The 22,620-nt window shown below is 35.5% G+C and overlaps 1 protein-coding gene across 1 annotated transcript; it reads right to left on the bottom strand.

Annotated features, from left to right (window-relative positions):
* Positions 1 to 17,969: 17,969 nt before the first annotated feature.
* On the bottom strand, positions 17,970 to 20,651 carry LOC143918598 (uncharacterized). The gene is made up of 3 exons (XM_077440538.1): positions 20,526 to 20,651; positions 20,211 to 20,480; positions 17,970 to 18,509 (listed from the first exon to the last, which is right to left on the bottom strand). The coding sequence occupies exons 1-3, from the start codon at positions 20,649 to 20,651 to the stop codon at positions 17,970 to 17,972; spliced, it is 936 nt and encodes a 311-aa protein (XP_077296664.1).
* Positions 20,652 to 22,620: the final 1,969 nt, after the last annotated feature.

Genomic DNA, 22,620 nt, shown 5'->3' with positions numbered 1-22,620 from the left:
TCGGTGATGCTTAGGTTAGGATGGGTTAGGTTTTGAGAGGTAAGCACGTTTTTTTGGATATTTTAGCAATGTCGAATTCTCTGATTTCGTTGATGGTTAGGTTAGTTTTGGTTATTTTGGGTGAGGTAAGCAAGGTTTGTGGATATTTTCGCATCGTCAAATTCTTCGATTTCGATGATGGTTAGGTTAGGTTGGGTTAGGTTTGGTGAGGTTAGCACGTTTTGTGGATATTTTGGCAATGTCGAATTCTTTAATTTCGGTGATGGTTAGGTTAAGTTGGGTAAGGATTAGTGAGGTTTGCACGTTTTGTGTATATTTTTGCAATGTCGAATTAATTGATTTCGGTGATGGTTAGGCTAGGTTGGGTTAGGTTTCGTGAAGTGAGCACGTTTTGTGTATATTTTTGCAATGTCCAATTCTTTGATTTCGGTGATGCTTAGGTTAGGTTGGGTTAGGTTTTGTGAGGTAAGCACGTTTTGTGGATATTTTGGCAATGTCGAATTAATTGATTTCGGTGATGGTTAGGCTAGGTTGGGTTAGGTTTCGTGAAGTAAGCACGTTTTGTGTATATTTTTGCAATGTCCAATTCTTTGATTTCGGTGATGCTTAGGTTAGGTTGGGTTAGATTTTGTGAGGTAAGCACGTTTTGTGGATATTTTGGCAATGTCTAATTCTTTAATTTCGGTGATGGTTAGGTTAAGTTGGGTAAGGTTTAGTGTGGTTTGCTCGTTTTGTGTATATTATTGCAATGTCGAATTAATTGATTTCGGTTATGGTTAGGCTAGGTTGGGTAAGGTTTCGTGAAGTTAGTACGTTTTGTGTATATTTTTGCAATGTCCAATTCTTTGATTTCGGTGATGCTTAGGTTAGGTTGGGTTAGGTTTTGTGAGGTGAGCACGTTTTGTGGAAATTTTGGCAAAGTCGAATTCACTGATTTCGGTGATGGATAGGCTAGGTTCGGTAAGGTTTCGGGAAGTTAGCATGTTGTATGTATATTTTTGCATTGTCGAATTAATTGATTTCGGTGATGGTTAGGTTTGGTAAGGTAAGCAAGTTTTGTGGATATTTTGCATTGTAAAATTCTTTGATTTCGGTGATGGTTAGGTGAGGTTGCGTTAGGTTTTCTGCTAAGGTAAGCAAGCTTTGTCTATATTTTTGCTATGTCGAATTAATTGATTTCGGTGATGGTAAGGCTAGGTTGGGTTAGGTTTCGTGAAGTTAGCTCGTTTTGTGTATATTTTTGCAATGTCCATTTCTTTGATTTCGGTGATGCTTGGGTTAGGTTGGGTTAGGTTTTGTGAGGTAAACACGTTTTTTGGATATTTTAGCAATGTCGAATTCTTTGATTTCGTTGATGGTTAGGTTAGTTTGGGTTAGTTTGGGTGAGGTTAGCACGTTTTGTGGATATTTTGGCAATGTCGAATTCTTTAATTTCGGTGATGGTTAGGTTAAGTTGGGTAAGGATTAGTAAGGTTTGCACGTTTTGTGTATATTTTTGCAATGTCGAATTAATTGATTTCGGTGTAGGTTAGGCTAGGTTTTATTAGGTTTCGTGAAGTAAGCACGTTTTGTGTATATTTTTGCAATGTCCAATTCTTTGATTTCGGTGATGGTAAGTTAAGTTGGGTTAAGTTTGGTGTGGTAAGAACGTTTTGTGTATATTTTTGCAATGTCGAATTAATTGATTTCGGTGATGGTTAGGCTAGGTTGGGTTAGGTTTCGTGAAGTAAGCACGTTTTGTGTATATTTTTGCAATGTCCAGTTCTTTGATTTCGGTGATGCTTAGGTTAGGTTGGGTTAGGTTTTGTGAGGTTAGCACGCTTTGTGGATATTTTGGCAAAGTCGAATTCATTGATTTCGGTGATGGATAGGCTAGGTTCGGTAAGGTTTCGGGAAGTTAGCATGTTGTATGTATATTTTTGCATTGTCGAATTAATTGATTTCGGTAATGGTTAGGTTTGGTAAGGTTAGCAAGTTTTTTGGATATTTTTGCATTGTAAAATTCTTTGATTTCGGTGATGGTTAGGTGAGGTTGCTTTAGGTTTCATGACGTAAGCACGTTTTGTGTATATTTTTGCAATGTCTAAGTTTTTGATTTCGGTGATGGTTAGGTTAAGTTGGGTTAGGTTTGGTGAGGTAAGCACGCTTTGTCTATATTTTTGCAATATCGAATTAATTGATTTCGGTGATGGTTAGGCTAGGTAAGGTATGGTTTGGTTAGGTAAGCAAGTTTTGTGGATATTTTTGCATTGTAAAATTCTTTGATTTCGGTGATGGTTAGGTGAGGTTGCGTTAGGTTTCATGACGTAAGCATGTTTTGTGTATATTTTTGCAATGTCCAATTCTTTGATTTCGGTGATGCTTAGGTTAGGTTGGGTTAGATTTTGTGAGGTAAGCACGTTTTGTGGATATTTTGGCAATGTCTAATTCTTTAATTTCGGTGATGGTTAGGTTAAGTTGGGTAAGGTTTAGTGTGGTTTGCTCGTTTTGTGTATATTATTGCAATGTCGAATTAATTGATTTCGGTTATGGTTAGGCTAGGTTGGGTAAGGTTTCGTGAAGTTAGTACGTTTTGTGTATATTTTTGCAATGTCCAATTCTTTGATTTCGGTGATGCTTAGGTTAGGTTGGGTTAGGTTTTGTGAGGTGAGCACGTTTTGTGGAAATTTTGGCAAAGTCGAATTCACTGATTTCGGTGATGGATAGGCTAGGTTCGGTAAGGTTTCGGGAAGTTAGCATGTTGTATGTATATTTTTGCATTGTCGAATTAATTGATTTCGGTGATGGTTAGGTTTGGTAAGGTAAGCAAGTTTTGTGGATATTTTGCATTGTAAAATTCTTTGATTTCGGTGATGGTTAGGTGAGGTTGCGTTAGGTTTTCTGCTAAGGTAAGCAAGCTTTGTCTATATTTTTGCTATGTCGAATTAATTGATTTCGGTGATGGTAAGGCTAGGTTGGGTTAGGTTTCGTGAAGTTAGCTCGTTTTGTGTATATTTTTGCAATGTCCATTTCTTTGATTTCGGTGATGCTTGGGTTAGGTTGGGTTAGGTTTTGTGAGGTAAGCACGTTTTTTGGATATTTTAGCAATGTCGAATTCTTTGATTTCGTTGATGGTTAGGTTAGTTTGGGTTAGTTTGGGTGAGGTTAGCACGTTTTGTGGATATTTTGGCAATGTCGAATTCTTTAATTTCGGTGATGGTTAGGTTAAGTTGGGTAAGGATTAGTAAGGTTTGCACGTTTTGTGTATATTTTTGCAATGTCGAATTAATTGATTTCGGTGTAGGTTAGGCTAGGTTTTATTAGGTTTCGTGAAGTAAGCACGTTTTGTGTATATTTTTGCAATGTCCAATTCTTTGATTTCGGTGATGGTAAGTTAAGTTGGGTTAAGTTTGGTGTGGTAAGAACGTTTTGTGTATATTTTTGCAATGTCGAATTAATTGATTTCGGTGATGGTTAGGCTAGGTTGGGTTAGGTTTCGTGAAGTAAGCACGTTTTGTGTATATTTTTGCAATGTCCAGTTCTTTGATTTCGGTGATGCTTAGGTTAGGTTGGGTTAGGTTTTGTGAGGTTAGCACGCTTTGTGGATATTTTGGCAAAGTCGAATTCATTGATTTCGGTGATGGATAGGCTAGGTTCGGTAAGGTTTCGGGAAGTTAGCATGTTGTATGTATATTTTTGCATTGTCGAATTAATTGATTTCGGTAATGGTTAGGTTTGGTAAGGTTAGCAAGTTTTTTGGATATTTTTGCATTGTAAAATTCTTTGATTTCGGTGATGGTTAGGTGAGGTTGCTTTAGGTTTCATGACGTAAGCACGTTTTGTGTATATTTTTGCAATGTCTAAGTTTTTGATTTCGGTGATGGTTAGGTTAAGTTGGGTTAGGTTTGGTGAGGTAAGCACGCTTTGTCTATATTTTTGCAATATCGAATTAATTGATTTCGGTGATGGTTAGGCTAGGTAAGGTATGGTTTGGTTAGGTAAGCAAGTTTTGTGGATATTTTTGCATTGTAAAATTCTTTGATTTCGGTGATGGTTAGGTGAGGTTGCGTTAGGTTTCATGACGTAAGCATGTTTTGTGTATATTTTTGCAATGTCTAATTCTTTGATTTCGGTGATGGTTTGGTTAAGTTGGGTTAGGTTTGGTGAGGTAAGCACGCTTTGTCTATATTTTTGCAATGTCGAATTAATTGATTTCGGTGATGGTTAGGCTAGGTTGGGTTAGGTTTCGTGAAGTAAGCACGTTTTGTGTATATTTTTGCATTGTCCAATTCTTTGATTTCGGTGATGCTTAGGTTAGGTTGGGTTAGGTTTTGTGCGGTAAGCACGTTTTGTGGATATTTTGGCAATGTCGAATTTATTGAATTCGGTCATGGTTAGGCTAGGTTGGGTAAGATTTGGTGAGGTAAGCAAGTTTTGTGGATATTTTTGCAATGTCGAATTCTTTAATTTCGGTGATAGTTAGGTTAGGTTGGGTTAGGTTTGGTGAGGTTAGCACGTTTTGTGGATATTTTGGCAATGTCTAATTCTTTAATTTCGGTGATGGTTATGTTAAGTCGGGTTAGGTTTCGTTAGGTTTGCACGTTTTGTGTATATTTTTGCAATGTCGAATTAATTGATTTCGGTGATGGTTAGGCTAGGTTGGGTTAGGTTTCGTGAAGTAAGCACGTTTTGTGTATATTTTTGCATTGTCATATTCTTTGATTTCGGTGATGGTTAGGTAAGGTTGTGTTAGGTTTGGTGAGGTTAGCACGTTTTGTAGATTTTTTGGCAATGTCGAATTCTTTGATTTCGGTGATGCTTAGGTTAGGTTGTGTTAGGTTTTTTTGCGGTTAGCACGTTTTGTGGATATTTTGGCAATGTCGAATTCATTGATTTCGGTGATGGATAGGCTAGGTTCGGTTAGGTTTCGGGAAGTTAGCACTTTTTGTGTATATTTTTGCAATGTCGAATTAATTGATTTCGGTGATGGTTAGGCTAGGTTAGGTTAGGTTTGGTTGGGTAAGCAAGTTTTGTGGATATTTTTGCAAGGTCAAATTCATTGATTTCGAAGATGGTTATGTTAGGTTCGGTTAGGTTTCGTGAAGTTAGCACATTTTGTGTATATTTTTGCAATGTTCAATTCTTTGATTTCGGTGATGCTTAGGTTAAGTTGGGTTAGGTTGAGTGAGGTTTGCACGTTTTGTGTATATTTTTGCAATGTCGAATTAATAGATATCGGTGAAGGTAAGGCTAGGTTGGGTTAGGTTTCGTGAAGTAAGCACGTTTTGTGTATATTTTTGCAATGTCCAATTCTTTGATTTCGGTGATGGTAAGTTAAGTTGGGTTAAGTTTGGTGTGGTAAGAACGTTTTGTGTATATTTTTGCAATGTCGAATTAATTGATTTCGGTGATGGTTAGGCTAGGTTGGGTTAGGTTTCGTGAAGTAAGCACGTTTTGTGTATATTTTTGCAATGTCCAGTTCTTTGATTTCGGTGATGCTTAGGTTAGGTTGGGTTAGGTTTTGTGAGGTTAGCACGCTTTGTGGATATTTTGGCAAAGTCGAATTCATTGATTTCGGTGATGGATAGGCTAGGTTCGGTAAGGTTTCGGGAAGTTAGCATGTTGTATGTATATTTTTGCATTGTCGAATTAATTGATTTCGGTAATGGTTAGGTTTGGTAAGGTTAGCAAGTTTTTTGGATATTTTTGCATTGTAAAATTCTTTGATTTCGGTGATGGTTAGGTGAGGTTGCTTTAGGTTTCATGACGTAAGCACGTTTTGTGTATATTTTTGCAATGTCTAAGTTTTTGATTTCGGTGATGGTTAGGTTAAGTTGGGTTAGGTTTGGTGAGGTAAGCACGCTTTGTCTATATTTTTGCAATGTCGAATTAATTGATTTCGGTGATGGTTAGGCTAGGTAAGGTATGGTTTGGTTAGGTAAGCAAGTTTTGTGGATATTTTTGCATTGTAAAATTCTTTGATTTCGGTGATGGTTAGGTGAGGTTGCGTTAGGTTTCATGACGTAAGCATGTTTTATGTATATTTTTGCAATGTCTAATTCTTTGATTTCGGTGATGGTTTGGTTAAGTTGGGTTAGGTTTGGTGAGGTAAGCACGCTTTGTCTATATTTTTGCAATGTCGAATTAATTGATTTCGGTGATGGTTAGGCTAGGTTGGGTTAGGTTTCGTGAAGTAAGCACGTTTTGTGTATATTTTTGCATTGTCCAATTCTTTGATTTCGGTGATGCTTAGGTTAGGTTGGGTTAGGTTTTGTGCGGTAAGCACGTTTTGTGGATATTTTGGCAATGTCGAATTTATTGAATTCGGTCATGGTTAGGCTAGGTTGGGTAAGATTTGGTGAGGTAAGCAAGTTTTGTGGATATTTTTGCAATGTCGAATTCTTCAATTTCGGTGATAGTTAGGTTAGGTTGGGTTAGGTTTGGTGAGGTTAGCACGTTTTGTGGATATTTTGGCAATGTCTAATTCTTTAATTTCGGTGATGGTTATGTTAAGTCGGGTTAGGTTTCGTTAGGTTTGCACGTTTTGTGTATATTTTTGCAATGTCGAATTAATTGATTTCGGTGATGGTTAGGCTAGGTTGGGTTAGGTTTCGTGAAGTAAGCACGTTTTGTGTATATTTTTGCATTGTCCAGTTCTTTGATTTCGGTGATGCTTAGGTTAGGTTGGGTTAGGTTTTGTGAGGTTAGCACGTTTTGTGGATATTTTGGCAAAGTCGAATTCATTGATTTCGGTGATGGATAGGCTAGGTTCGGTAAGGTTTCGGGAAGTTAGCATTTTGTATGTATATTTTTGCATTGTCGAATTAATTTATTTCGGTGATGGTTAGGTTTGGTAAGGTAAGCAAGTTTTGTGGATATTTTTGCATTGTAAAATTCTTTGATTTCGGTGATGGTTAGGTGAGGTTGCGTTAGGTTTTCTGCTAAGGTAAGCACGCTTTGTCTATATTTTTGCTATGTCGAATTAATTGATTTCGGTGATGGTAAGGCTAGGTTGGGTTAGGTTTCGTGAAGTAAGCTCGTTTTGTGTATATTTTTGCAATGTCCATTTCTTTGATTTCGGTGATGCTTAGGTTAGGTTGGGTTAGGTTTTGTGAGGTAAGCACGTTTTTTGGATATTTTAGCAATGTCGAATTCTTTGATTTCGTTGATGGTTAGGTTAGTTTGGGTTAGTTTGGGTGAGGTAAGCAAGTTTTGTGGATATTTTCGCATCGTCAAATTCTTCGATTTCGATGATGGTTAGGTTAGGTTGGGTTAGGTTTGGTGAGGTAAGCACGTTTTGTGGATATTTTGACAATGTCGAATTCTTTAATTTCGGTGATGGTTAGGTTAAGTTGGGTAAGGATTAGTGAGGTTTGCACGTTTTTTGTATATTTTTGCAATGTCGAATTAATTGATTTCGGTGTAGGTTAGGCTAGGTTGGGTTAGGTTTCGTGAAGTAAGCACGTTTTGTGTATATTTTTGCAATGTCCAATTCTTTGATTTCGGTGATGCTTAGGTTAGGTTGGGTTAGGTTTTGTGAGGTAAGCACGTTTTGTGGATATTATGGCAATGTCGAATTCTTTGATTTCGGTGATGGTAAGTTAAGTTGGGTTAAGTTTGGTGAGGTAAGAACGTTTTGTGTATATTTTTGCAATGTTGAATTAATTCATTTCGGTGATGGTTAGGCTAGGTTGGGTTAGTTTTAATGAGGTAAGCAGGTCTTGTGGATATTTTTGCAATGTCATATTATCCGATTTCGGTGATGTTTAGGTTAGTTTGGGTTAGGTTTGGTGAGAAAAGCAAGTTTTGAGGACATTTTTGCATTGTCAAACTCTTTGATTTCGGTGATGGTTAGGTGAGGTTGCTTTAGGTTGCGTGAATTAAGCACGTTTTGTGTATATTTTTGCAATGACAAATTCTTTGATTTCGGTGATGCTTTGGTTAGGTTGGGTTAGGTTTTGTGAGGTTAGCACGTTTTTTGGATATTTTGGCAATGTCGAATTCTTTGATTTCGTTGATGGTTAGGTTAGTTTGGGTGAGGTTGAGTGAGGTTTGCACGTTTCGTGTATATTTTTGCAATGTCGAATTAAATGATTTCGGTGATGGTTAGGCTAGGTTGGGTAAGTTTTGGTGAGGTAAGCAAGTTTTGTGGATATTTTTGCAATGTCGAATTCTTCGATTTCGGTGATGGTTAGGTGAGGTAGCGTTATGTTGCGTGAAGTTTGCACGTTTTGTGTAAATTTCTGCAATCTCTAATTCGTTGATATCGGTGATGGTTAGTTTAGGTTGGGTTAGGTTTGGTGAGGTAAGCACGTTTTGTGTATATTTTTACAATGTCGAATTAATTGATTTCGGTGATGGCTAGGCTAGGTTGGGTTAGGTTTCGTGAAGTTAGCACGTTTTGTGTATATTTTTGCAATGTCCAATTCTTTGATTTCGGTGATGCTTAGATTAGGTTGGGTTGGGTTTGGTGAGGTTAGCACGTTTTGTGGATATTTTGGCAATGTCGAATTCTTTGATTTCGGTGATGGTTAGGTTAAGTTGGGTTAGGTTTGGTGAGGTAAACACGTTTTGTGGATATTTTTGCAATGTCGAATTCATTGATTTCGGTGATGGTTAGGTTAGGTTGGGTTAGGTTTCGTGAGGTAAGCAAGTTTTGTGTATATTTTGCAATGTCGAATTCATTGATTTCGGTGATGGTTAGGTTAGGTTGGGTTAGGTTTCGAGAAGTAAGCACGTTTTGTGTATATTTTTGCAATGTCTAATTTTTTGATTTCGGAGATGCTTAGGTTAGGTTGGGCTAAGTTTTGTGAGGTAAGGACGTTTTGTGGATATTTTGGCAATGTTGAATTCTTTGATTTCAGTGATGGTAAGGTTAAATTGGGTTAGGTTTGGTGAGGTAAGCACGTTTTGTGGATATTTTTGCAATGTCGAATTCATTGATTTCGGTGATGGTTAGGTTAGGTTGGGTTAGGTTTGTTGAGGTCAGCACGTTTTGTGGATATTTTGGCAATGTCGAATTCTTTGATTTCGGTGATGATTAGGTTAGTTTGGGTTAGTTTTGGTGAGGTAAGCAAGTTGTGTGGATATTTTTGCATTGTCAAATTCTTTGATTTTGGTGATGGTTAGGTTAGGTTGGATTAGGTTTGGTGAGGTTAGCACGTTTTGTGGATATTTTGGCAATGTCGAATTCTTGAATTTCGGTGATGGTTAGGTTAAGTTGGGTTAGGTTTCGTGAAGCTAGCACGTTTTGTGTATATTTTTGCAATGTCCCATTCTTTGATTTCGTTGATGGTTAGGTGAGGTTGGGTTAGGTTTTGTGAGATAAGCACGTTTTGTGGATATTTTGTTAATGTCGAATTCTTTGATTTTGGTGATGGTTAGGTTAAGTTGGGTTAGGTTTGGTGAGGTAAGCACGTTTTGTGGATATTTTTGCATTGTCAAATTCTCTAATTTCGGTGATGGTTAGGTTAAGTTGGTTTAGGTTTTGTAAGGTTAGCACGTTTTGTTTATATTTTTGCAATGTCGAATTCATTGATTTCGGTGATGCTTAGGTTAGGTTGGGTTAGGTTTCGTGAAGCAAGTACGATTTGTATATATTTTTGCAATGTCCAATTATTTCATTTCGGTAATGTTTAGGTTTGGTGAGCTTAGCACGTTTTGTTGATATTTTGGCAATGTCGAATTCTTTGATTTCGTTGATGGTTAGGTTAAGTTGGGTTAGGTTTAGTGAGGTTAGCTCGTTTTGTGTATATTTTTGCAATGTCGAATTCATTGATTTCGGTGATGGTTCGATTAGGTTGGGTTAGGTTTGGTGAGGTTAGCACGTTTTGTGGATATATTGGCAATGTAAATTTCTTTGATTCCGGTGATGGTTAGGTTAAGTTGGGTTAGGTTTCGTGAAGCTAGCACGTTTTGTGTATATTTTTGCAATGTCCAATTCTTTGATTTCGTTGATGGTTAGGTGAGGTTGGGTTAGGTTTGGTGAGGTAAGCACGTTTTGTGGATATTTTGGTAATGTGGAATTCTTTGATTTTGGTGATGGTTAGGTTAAGTTGGGTTAGGTTTGGTGAGGTAAGCACGTTTTGTGGATATTTTTGCATTGTCAAATTCTCTAATTTCGGTGATGGTTAGGTTAAGTTGGTTTAGGTTTTGTGAGGTTTGCACGTTTTGTTTATATTTTTGCAATGTCGAATTCATTGATTTCGGTGATGCTTAGTTTAGGTTTCGTGAAGCAAGTACGATTTGTATATATTTTTGCAATGTCCAATTATTTCATTTCGGTGATGTTTAGGTTTGGTGAGCTTAGCACGTTTTGTTGATATTTTGGCAATGTCGAATTCTTTGATTTCGTTGATGGTTAGGTTAAGTTGGGTTAGGTTTAGTGAGGTTAGCTCGTTTTGTGTATATTTTTGCAATGTCGAATTCATTGATTTCGGTGATGGTTCGATTAGGTTGGGTTAGGTTTGGTGAGGTTAGCACGCTTTGTGGATATTTTGGCAATGTAAATTTCTTTGATTTCGGTGATGGTTAGGTGAGGTTGCGTTAGATTTCTTGAAGTTAGCCCGTTTTGTATATATTTTTGCAATGTCTAATTCTTTGATTTCGGTGATGGTTAGGTTAGGTTGGGTTAGGTTTGGTGAGGTTAGCACGTTTTGTGGATATTTTGGCAATGTCGAATTCTTTGATTTCGGTGATGGTTAGGTTAGGTTGGCTTCGGTTTGGTGAGGTAAGCACGTTTTGTGGACATTCTTGCAATGTCGAAATCTTTGATTTCGGTGATGGTTAGGTTAGGTTGGTTTAGGTTTTTTCTTGAGGTAAGCACGTTTTGTGGATATTTTTGCAATGTCGAATTCTTCGTTTTCGGTGATGTTTTGGTAAGTTTGGGTTATGTTTGGTGAGGTAAGCAAGTTGTGTGGATATTTTTGCATTGTCAAATTCTTTGATTTTGGTGATGGTTTGATTAGGTTGGGTTAGGTTTTGTGTGGTTAGCACGTTTTGTGTATATTTTTGCAATGTCGAATTCATTGATTTGGGTGATGGTTAGTTTAGGTTGGGTTAGGTTTGGTGAGGTTAGCACGTTTTGTGGATATTTTGGCAATGTCGAATTCTTCGATTTCGGTGATGTTTAGGTAAGTTTGGGTTAGGTTTGGTGAGGTTAGCACGTTTGTGTATATTTTTGCAATGTCGAATTGATTGATTTCGGTGATGGTTAGGTTAGGTTGGGTTAGGTTTCGTGAAGTTAGCACGTTTTGTGTATATTTTTGCATTGTCTAATTCTTTGATTTCGGTGATGGTTAGGTTAGGCTGGGTTAGGTTTGGTGAGGTAAGCAATTTTTGTGGATATTTTTGCAATGTCGAATTGATTGATTTCGTTGATGGTTAGGTTAGGTTGGGTTAGGTTTCGTGAAGTTAGCACGATTTTAGTATATTTTTGCAATGTCGAATTAATTGATTTCGGTGATGGTTAGGCTAGGTTAGGTTAGGTTTGGTTAGGTAAGCAAGTTTTGTGGATATTTTTGCATCGTAAAATTCTTTGATTTTGGTGATGGTTAGGTGAGGTTGCGTTAGGTTTCATGACGTAAGCACGTTTTGTGTATATTTTGTCTTATTCTTTGATTTCGGTGATGGTTAGGTTAAGTTGGGTTAGGTTTGGTGAGGTAATCACGCTTTGTCTATATTTTTGCAATGTCGAATTAATTGATTTCGGTGATGGTTAGGCTAGGTTGGGTTAGGTTTCGTGAAGTTAGCACGTTTTGTGTATATTTTTGCAATGACAAATTCTTTGATTTTGGTGATGCTTTGGTTAGGTTGGGTTAGGTTTTGTGAGGTTAGCACGTTTTATGGATATTTTGGCAATGTCGAATTCTTTGATTTCGGTGATGGTTAGGTGAAGTTGGGTTAGGTTTGGTGAGGTTAGCAAATTTTGTGTATATTTTTGCAATGTCGAATTCATTGATTTCGGTGATGGTTAGGTTAGGTTGGGTTAGGTTTCGAGAAGTTAGCACGTTTTGTGTATATTTTTGCAATGTCCAATTCTTTGATTTCGGAGATGCTTAGGTTAGGTTGGGCTAGGTTTTGTGAGGTAAGGACGTTTTGTGGATATTTTGGCAATGTTGAATTCTTTGATTTCAGTGATGGTAAGGTTAAATTGGGTTAGGTTTGGTGAGGTAAGCACGTTTTGTGGATATTTTTGCAATGTCGAATTCATTGATTTCGGTGATGGTTAGGTTAGGTTGGGTTAAGTTTGTTGAGGTCAGCACGTTTTGTGGATATTTTGGCAATGTCGAATTCTTTGATTTCGGTGATGGTTAGGTTAGTTTGGGTTAGTTTTGGTGAGGTAAGCAAGTTTTGTGGATATTTATGCATTGTCAAATTCTTTGATTTTGGTGATGGTTAGGTTAGGTTGGGTTAGGTTTGGTGAGGTTAGCACGTTTTGTGGATATTTTGGCAATGTCGAATTCTTGAATTTCGGTGATGGTTAGGTTAAGTTGGGTTAGGTTTCGTGAAGCAAGCACGTTTTGTGTATATTTTTGCAATGTCCAATTCTTTGATTTCGTTGATGGTTAGGTGAGGTTGGGTTAGGTTTTGTGAGGTAAGCACGTTTTGTGGATATTTTGGTAATGTCGAATTCTTTGATTTTGGTGATGGTTAGGTTAAGTTGGGTTAGGTTTGGTGAGGTAAGCACGTTTTGTGGATATTTTTGCATTGTCAATTTCTCTAATTTCGGTGATGGTTAGGTTAAGTTGGTTTAGGTTTTGTGAGGTTAGCACGTTTTGTTTATATTTTTTCATTGTCTAATTCTTTGATTTCGGTGATGGTTAGGTTAGGCTGGGTTAGGTTTGGTGAGGTAAGCAATTTTTGTGGATATTTTTGCAATGTCGAATTCTTCGATTTCGGTGATGGTTAGGTGAGGTTGCGTTAGGTTTCGTGAAGTTAGCACGTTTTGTGTATATTTTTGCAATGTCTAATTTTTTGATTTCGGTGATGGTTAGGTTAAGTTGGGTTAGGTTTGGTGAGGTAAGCACGTTTTGTGTATATTTTTGCAATGTCGAATTGATTGATTTCGTTGATGGTTAGGTTAGGTTGGGTTAGGTTTCGTGAAGTTAGCACGATTTGTGTATATTTTTGCAATGTCCAATTGTTTCAATTCGGTGATGTTTAAGTTAGGTTGGGTTAGGTTTGGTGAGGTTATCAGTTTTGTGTATATTTTTGCAATGTCCAATTCTTTGATTTCGGTGATGGTTAGGTTAGGTTGTGTTAGGTTTGGTGAGGTTAGCACGTTTTGTGGATATTTTGGCAATGTCGAATTCTTTGATTTCGGTGATGGTTAGGTTAGGTTGGGTTAGCTTTTGTGCTTTGAAGAGAAACAAAACAAAACTTTATCTATTGTTATTACGTACATGTTAATAGATAAAGGAAAAGACAGTTGGTAGAAATTAAGTTAATTGATACTTTTTGATGACTCAGTTTGACGGTCGATTAATGTTGACCATGTGAAGATTTGTGGAAAAAAATTTTTTTTTCTCTTTACATCATATTTTTTTATAATTACTTTTTCATAAATAAGCTTATTTTTTTCATATTTAATAACTCAATAAGGTGTATGCAAAGATTATTTTCCATTTTTATTCCGATATAAAAAAGATTTTTTGAAAAAAAATTCAATTTGACCAATCTTTGCCTGCCCCCCCCCAAGAAAAAGCTGAAATGACGTCCCTGACGTGGTGGAAAGAAGAAAGTTTTGTTATATGGGGGGGGGGGACGACAAATTTTTTTAACCCTGGGGGGTCCCCTTTGACTCCTGGCATGCACTGATTTCAGTCCCAGTCCGCCACTGTATGTATCACACAAATAGTTGCTGACCCCGTTCAGTCTCAAGGAATTCTGATTCGCAGATAAGGCAGATTTCATGAGGGTTGGGTGTGAGGCATCGTTAATGCTGATTAAACAGCATCAAGCCTCGGCACACGCTTCTCAAACTCTTCATATTTTGACCTTTAATTAAATTATTATTTAATAATTTCAACAAGACTAACATACATACATAAATACATATGTATGTACATATATAAGGAAGAATATCTTTTGTATTTTTATATATTCAGAATTTGGTCACAGTAAAAGTTTTGGAATTTGAAAAGTCGTATGAGGGTTTATGGTTTTAAATTTGCATATAAACTAAAGAACTACATAATTGTGTCGAAAGTGCTGTATCAATTTTTGATATTATTCAAAATCTCTTGTTAATTTTTGTATGGAAAAATGCAGTCAACAAAATTGCATTGTACATAGATGTTCACTTATTAATTGATTTAGCAATACAGCGACATTTTTACTGGGTGGGTTAGGTTAGGTTTGAGCTCATTGAATGGAATTGGACTTTGAATGGACAAATGTTGCAAAAAATGATGTGTTGGCAGAGGAATTAATGCGATGAGAAACATAATCCAACTGAATGATTGAACATATGAGCAAAGATCGGCATTCGATGGATGCTTTTGTCAATTTCAATTTTGTTAACTTTCTTTGAACACTAATGGAGCGGTATATTGTTATTCGAAAAGTATCCATCGATCGCCTATGACTATATATTGCTCATGTGATATGAGTTAATTATAAATATACATATGTGCAGTGGCGGCTGGTGAACAATTACATTGGGAGTTCACTAGTTCCAAAAATTAAGACGAAGAAAAAAACGAATCTTTCTCACTCAAAGGCGATAAGCAATTGAATAAATATAGCTAATTGATTTGAAGAATAAGGGATCGAGGGATCGGTGACCTTCGGAACCGACCGTGAAAACTCGAGAATTTGGAGCGCTGATCCAAATATACGGGTGTATAATAAAGTGAAAAAGTTGAAAATATTCGTTTATCATGCATACATATGAAAAACGGTTAGTATATATATCAGTGGCGTGCGGTAAAACTCTCTCTCCCCCCGTCGTACATCCTCACTTAATTTGCGCGAGCAGGATACAACAGGAACAAGAGGAACAGGCTTTTCCTCCCGTATCCTGCGCGCGCACATTAAACAAGGCTGTATGATAAAAAGAGAGATAATTTCACCGCATACCACTGATAAATATTATATATACATAGTACCGTTTACCATGCACCCTTTTTTTTTGATCTTTTGATTTTCGATCTTTGCCTTCCGATATTTGCTTTTCACTTTCGGTCTCGTAAGGTAGACCCCAAATATACATATACATATGTTTCACGTGTTGAGAAGACTTGAGTGTTCCTTTTGTCTTTTATTGGTTTTTCTTGTCTCTTTCATTTTGTATGGAGAATTTTTCAATAGGAGTGCAAAGAAAAACGCACACTCAAGATAGATCGTTGACGCACTAGGCTCGGCACGAAAAATTGTACATATGTACTATTGTCCTACAATATGTATGTTTCATCAGTGTAAAATACATGTAACTTATATAAATACCCACTCATTTTTTGTGATTTTCGTTTATTTTACTAGTATTCTTCATTAAAGTTGATTTGTCAATAGATAGAGTTCATATTCATCTCGATTCTTTAAGAATTTTGTTAGGAATCTATATTAAAATCTAGCCAGCAGTTTGGCTTAATTGTAGCGTATATATTTAGCACCACTGAGGTCGAAGATTCGACTCCTCGTCAAACTGCTGGTTAGGGTTGGGGGTTTTGTGACTCCAAATCGATCGTTTCTCTAACAGAGTTTGCCAATTTTATCTGATCATTGTTGAAACGGTTCCTGGAAATTGGTATTAGATCATTTCCTGTTGTCACAAAATCTGTGTGTATAATTTGTAAAAATTATGCACAGTAATCTGAAATCTATAGATATCTCTATAGAAATATCTATAATTTCGTGTTTATTATATGTTTAAAAATTGTAATAATAATTGTACACAAAAATCTAAAAATAATCCATAGATGTCTCTATGATTATTATTTCTGTACTGATTAATTGTTATATGCTATGTATTCTGATTGTATATGTATTATTGTATTTTTGACCGCTATCGTACACTCGTCGCATTGGAGCGATCTGTAATGACGAGTGTATATTGATTGTAACAATAAAATAAAATATAAATACGCAATTCTTATTGATCTATAAGATTGGAAAATATTTATATGAGCTTTGATTTAGAAAGGCAAGTATAATTATACATATCTATTTATATGTTTCAATAATTTAATGTACACTTTGAGAAGTTTCCGTGAAAGGGTGATCGTCGAATAATTATATAGTGGGTGAGAGATATTCACACATTGTGTAGAGATCTTAGATTAGAGATTCGTGACAAGAGGTTGTCCGTTCATCCATCGGAAGTCTCAATCAGCTAATGCATCACCAGCACTCTTCAACGTCCATTCACGGATTTTATCGTCGATACCTACCCCTTTTTTACACCCCCTTCAATGCATACCTACTTAACTTAACGACGCATAATCACACATACATACAACTGAATAAAGGTACACCATTTATTGATGATATAATATATTTAATAATAATTTATTTACATGTGTACGATGGCGATATCATTATTGTTTTATCACACATTTACAGCAAATTTATATTTCATATTATAATAAAAGTAACAACGGAATTCTTCACAAGAAAACCAAACTTTTCGTTTACACATTACTAAGGATATGATCGAAATTTATATTTTGTCATTGGAAATTATGCATATGTACATTTAATTGGTATAATTTATATATAATTTTTTGCAACGTGTCCCGTTATTAATGTTTATTTATTTCAAAACTAAGCAACCATAACTACATATTATTTTAATTGTATTAAATCTAAATTTAACACGTAAATAGATACATACATACATATACAGAGCGTTCAATATTTAAATAAAATGATAATTAAAAGCGTATATTTGAAAATTTAACTATGTATTTTATCTATTGCGTAAATAAATTTGAAACATTCTGCATAATATAATTATTATACAATTCCTTGGTATTATTTTTACAAAATTAAGTATTACATATAAAACAATACCTAAGCACATACATGAAAAGTGTTGTAAAATTGCAAGCGGTTTTATTAATAGAGTATTATTTTGCATTAATTTATACAAAGCCGTTGCGCTAGATTGACATTGACTGCTCGCAGAGCATCTCAATTTAAAAAACACATCATAAATCAGACTCAATCTTCCAGCTGATTGTCGCTCTATTGGAGCGGTTTCTATATAATCTACAATTGAGGATTAATCATATGTTTTTCTACATTTTTGATGAAAATTTGATTAAAAATGCACTTACTTTGGAATAATAAATATTTAAAATTCATTATAAACGTACCTCTAATCTGCGGTACGTACATCTACATACATAATATTCTATACATATACTAATTAGCATATAATAATTGCCACTTGACCTTCTAAAATCCGGCAATTTTCGCTTTTGAAAAGTTCAATGAGTATATAACGCAAGGATCAATGATTTTTAAGCATACAGTAGCGGTCATCAGCAATTAACTATAATTTTTTTTTTGCATAGTTAGAATATTTTCTCAGCAATCAAACTGTATAAAAAAGCCTATTCTTGATAAATGATATATTTTACGAATTAATTTCGTACTTAGAGCAATGACTATACCTGTGGTAGTGAGCGTATGAGGGGTATAATATATGTATATAGTTGAAAAATCAATTCCACTTTTCATGATACCTACTCAAATCTTTCAAAGAATACAATTATCAATGATCTGGTGGTAGAACAGTATTAGCGAAATCACTCGAAGCCATAGCAATTGAGTGGTGTTTATTATTCAATATGAAGCCTGATCCAGATGAAAGCATATGTATGGTAAATTGGACTTAAATCGCAATGATGTTATGCCTGTCCTATTTGCCAATGTCTCTCTATTGCGATGTTTCACAGTTTCGACACAAAAGTCCTTGAGTGGACCGCTTCCACAGTTGACCCTTGCCTTCATCACGCTCAGTTGAAGTACAAGGGTGCGTCCGGTCACAATATCTTGGAGAAGAAGAGCGCAGCTGGAGTGGGTGGATGGGTGGGTGGCATCAGCCTGGGGGGTAGCATCAGGGGTGGAGCCTCGCGAGTAGGAGCTCCAGGGGGCGAAGACGCCAGCTGAGAGTTTCCAGACCCCACGTGCAACTTGCGCGTATGCTTCTTCAAATCAAAGTTGCGACAGAAGCCCTTAGCGCATATGTGGCAAGTGAAGGGCTTGCGATCGTTGTGGGTGTGCATGTGGAAGGTGAGGTTGTACACCTGGTGGAAAGCCTTGCTGCACAGGGAGCACTTGTAGGCCTTTTCGCCACTGTGGGTCAGTTTGTGGTTCTTGTAGTTGCCCTTCTGGTGGAAGCCCTTGCCGCAGGTCTCGCACACGAACGGCTTGACCCCGGCGTGGATGCGAGCGTGCGTGTTGAGGGTTGATGATCTGTTGAAGGCTTTTCCGCAGACGCCACAACGATGGGGTTTTTCCGCTGTGTGGATTATCTTGTGGCGACACAGGGTTGAAGCCTGGCGGAATCCCTTGCCACATACCTAAACATAGAACATACAAGTCATATCAATAAAAAGCTTTTCAATAAGCACTATGAGGTGAATAGAATAGAATGAGGGTGTGGATTAATGCACGCTATTTAATATGACATTCGGGAAGGAAGCAAATTGGTAACCACCAACATGGTCGAACTGGTTCCAACTCACAGTATGGCAACCCAAACTCGACCAAATTTGAGGTTGTAGCCAGATAAATATGTACATATATATATATGTAGATATGTAACAGTATTAACTTTCATGTTGCTACAGATATTTTAGTTCACTAAGTCTTATATATTAATAACTTGTGTACACATGTATAGGAACATCGTTTAGCCAGCAGTAAATATTGTTCAGTTTTATTTCATGGTACATATGTATGTACATAGGCATACAATAACACCATAAATTATTAATGGATTACTTTACATATATTTTAATATAAAAAGTATAACAAAAAAATAACAGCTAAAAATCATAGCAAATCAAATAATAGCAAATTTCCACATCACTTGGGACATTCTCCGAATCTAAGTCGGTACCCGAATCATCAGAAAGGTTTATTTATAAATGAAATATTATAAAAATAATATTTCATTAATAAATAAACGGTGAAAAATGAAATATTGTAAAACTACCCTTATTTTGTCTAATGTCTAAAATAATTAATTTTTATTATTTTGTATTTTTGTTTTTCTTGGTAATAAGCTAGAGTTTAAGCTTAATACCAAGTTAAAATAATGTATAAAATTTGGTAAGCATTCGTCAACCGGAAGTGGCAGTTGTTCGATTTTTCTTCCACTATTTTTTTCGACCCTTTAAACATGTGCACTCTTTATGAAAAAAATCAATTATAATTCTCGTATCAATGTGATGAAAATAAAAAAAAATCACTAAATTTAATAAACCGAAATTGGGATTTTTTATTCTTAGAAAAGTCAAAAATGTTGCGACCACGATTATTTCTACACCCCTGAACGTATCAAGCTGGGGGTGCTACGTTTTTTCAATGGCACAGTGAAGACTATAGACTATGAAAAATATTTGGGAATTTTTTTCCGCCTTTTATTGAACAACATCTTTCAAAGTCAACCGACTTCAAAATTTCAGGCCGATTTTGCAAATTATCATCGGGCACTAATGATATTTATTGTATTTAAAATAAGTGATTGATATCATCAAACAAATTTAATAGCATTTTATTAATTTTTTTATTACAAATAAAAAAATACTAAGAGAAAGTAGATATTCATCACTAAAATGACCAGACAATAGCCCCGACTTACAACCTATCGAATATTTATGGGAATATTTATAAAGCAAAGGGAATAAAAACAACACCCTGGGGCAAATTATGAGTTAAAAAAACTGTTGAAAATGTATGGTTTGCAGAAATTTCGGACGTCATACTAAAAAAAAATCGTTTTGTCCCTGCCGGCAGGTACCATCCCATCATAGAAGCAAGACGATTGTCTAGTAATTATTATATTACTATTTATTGTTGTCATATGTCCATTGCCTATGTATTTTAATTCATAGAAAAATATATACTGTAATATTATTTTAGCTAGAGACATTTGAAAAAGACATTAAAACCAAAAAAACTTGTGTATAGCTTTATGTAATTAAAAAAAAATCGAAAACATCGAACAATTGAAAGTGATGCGATTTCTCTGCATCTTACTGTATGTATGTATATACCTTGCAAACGAAAGGTCTGGCGCCTGTGTGGACAGGCATATGTCTGGTGAGATTGTAGTGGGCATTGAAGACTTTTCCACAGTCGCCACAGGCGAACGTCTTGTGCCGAGGTGGGGGCGCGGGGGTGGCGGCTGGGGGCGCAGGGGGCGGGGGCGCAGGCTCCCTATACTGCCTGAAAGCCGACGGCTCTGGCGCCATCAGCCGCGCTATGGAGAACTTCAGCTCGGACACCTTGCATTGTCTGCTGGAGCTGAACGGCTGCATCTTGACCTGCAATCCAATAACAATATATAATAATTTCACAAATCCGTTAACCCTTTCGTTGCCGTTCTCAAGTGAGCAGCAACAGCTGCTTCTCGAATTACCCGGCGGCACGCCTCTTACTCTCCGGTGCACCGGGTCATTATTGCAGTCATTGCATTGTCGGAACAAATGGGGCATATGCTAGTACGTACATACATACAGCACGAGTCAGTACAGTTGACTCTAAACAAAAAAAATATAGTAAAAATACAAGCGAATGTTCCATTGAAACGCCTTTTGTAAACCGTAAATGTTTGTAATTGCGCCATTCAGTGGTTTTCGATTTCTTGCGAGGGCGTTCAACTGTGAATAGAAACACCCCATTCGTAAGGTACTTCACTTTGGAATATGATTATATCGTTTGTTAATTATGTATTTTTAGTGTCAGTATTTTAATTTAAACAATTTTTATGCCGCTGATGTATTCAGTTGTAGCGAAGAAATAATGGTTAAAATTTCTGATCAAGAAGTTGGAAGTTTTAACAGTATGATGTCTTTAAACAATATTTTGTCTACCAAAATCTAGAGTCAATATTAAATTTAATACAGTACTTATCTTCAAAAAGAATGGATGAAAAGAAGGATAAACGTTGAGAGTTTTATAAATGATTTTTTTTAACCGAGTTTCAAATTGAATCACATCTTGAAAATTTTGATTTTTAAATGCTATTTGTCGTTCATAAAATCATAAATTATGTTTGCAATACATCTTAGTCTATTTAAAAGATTACACTGTTTGACAAATGACAAATGATCTCACTATTAATACTATTTTATATTGAGTATTTTATATTGAAACATGTGGGATAGTGTTTCTTGGAATAGCCACAATATATTTTGTTTTCGTTAAAAAGGGTTAATTGGAAGTGTGCTGAATTTTAAATCGGTAAAATTGCGAGCTAAAAACTCGCACTACCGAAGCACCAGGTTTAATAATTCTATTTAAGCCTACTTAAAATAGATCAATATAAATTGCATTAATAAAACGTATATACGTTTGAATATATATATATATATATATATATATATATATATATATATATATATATATATATATATATATATATATATATATATATATTTATATATGTATCTATTTTTAAAATATAAAACGCTAGTGGTTTTACCCGGCTTCGCTCGGTATTTGTAATATAAACCGCTTAAACGTTGTTAATCTAATAGTAAACATTCATTTGTTTTTTTATTAAATTTATTTGAATTGAAAAACAATGAATATTCAACCATCGTCATAGAAATTTTGATTTGTTTTTGAAGCTCCCAACCAAACCTGACAGCCTTACAAAATCTATTTCGAAATTATATATTAGATATGTATATAAAAATAAACAAAATAATGTCACTTATTTTTAAAAAAAAAGTCACATATAAAAATAAATAAAAGAATATTGCCCATATAAGAATTTTACCTTTTCAAATAAAAGTCACACAAAAATAAACAAAAGAATGTTACTTATGTTTTCGTATATAAAAACTTTATAAAGATAAAGAACATAATCTAAATAAGGTGATCAGATAAACGAGGCTAAAATTAAATATTATATACATATGTACACTCAAGGTCGAATTTCTGAACTTGAAAGCTTTTCGCTTTAATCGTAGGAAAGGTTTCCTGAAAAATTTCAATGATTAGTTGTAGACACTTCTTACTGTATTTTCTAGTCAATTTCAAATCGCTCACGCTAATATTCCAATATAATAGTAAAGTGGGAAATATTTCTATAAAATTGGCGATTGAATAACAATTTTACGGTTACACTGTGGCCAAAATGAATATTGCTCAGCGTGTACAAAAAAAATATAATGATTTGGTCCTTTGATAGCGGGAACCCGCTGTTCTTTTGTGCTACCGTCGCCAAAATATGAACCGACACTTCCTGTTCCCGGAATATAGACTTTCAGTGGCGCAACGATATTTTTAATACGATTAATATTAATAAGTAAACGATTAGACAAATTCAAACGACAAAAAACTACCTCGAATTTTATCAAAAATATAATACAACTCTTACAGTAGAATTTGAAATAAATGCAAAAGCAATAAAGTTTTATTTAAAGTTAGAGCAAAATATACATACGTACATTATTT

The sequence above is a fragment of the Arctopsyche grandis genome, chromosome 11, assembly GCF_051622035.1.
Source record: "Arctopsyche grandis isolate Sample6627 chromosome 11, ASM5162203v2, whole genome shotgun sequence".
NCBI classification, from domain to species: Eukaryota; Metazoa; Arthropoda; class Insecta; order Trichoptera; family Hydropsychidae; genus Arctopsyche; species Arctopsyche grandis.
Note: the sequence above shows the minus strand (reverse complement) of the source record. Positions and strands in the feature narration are given on the sequence as shown.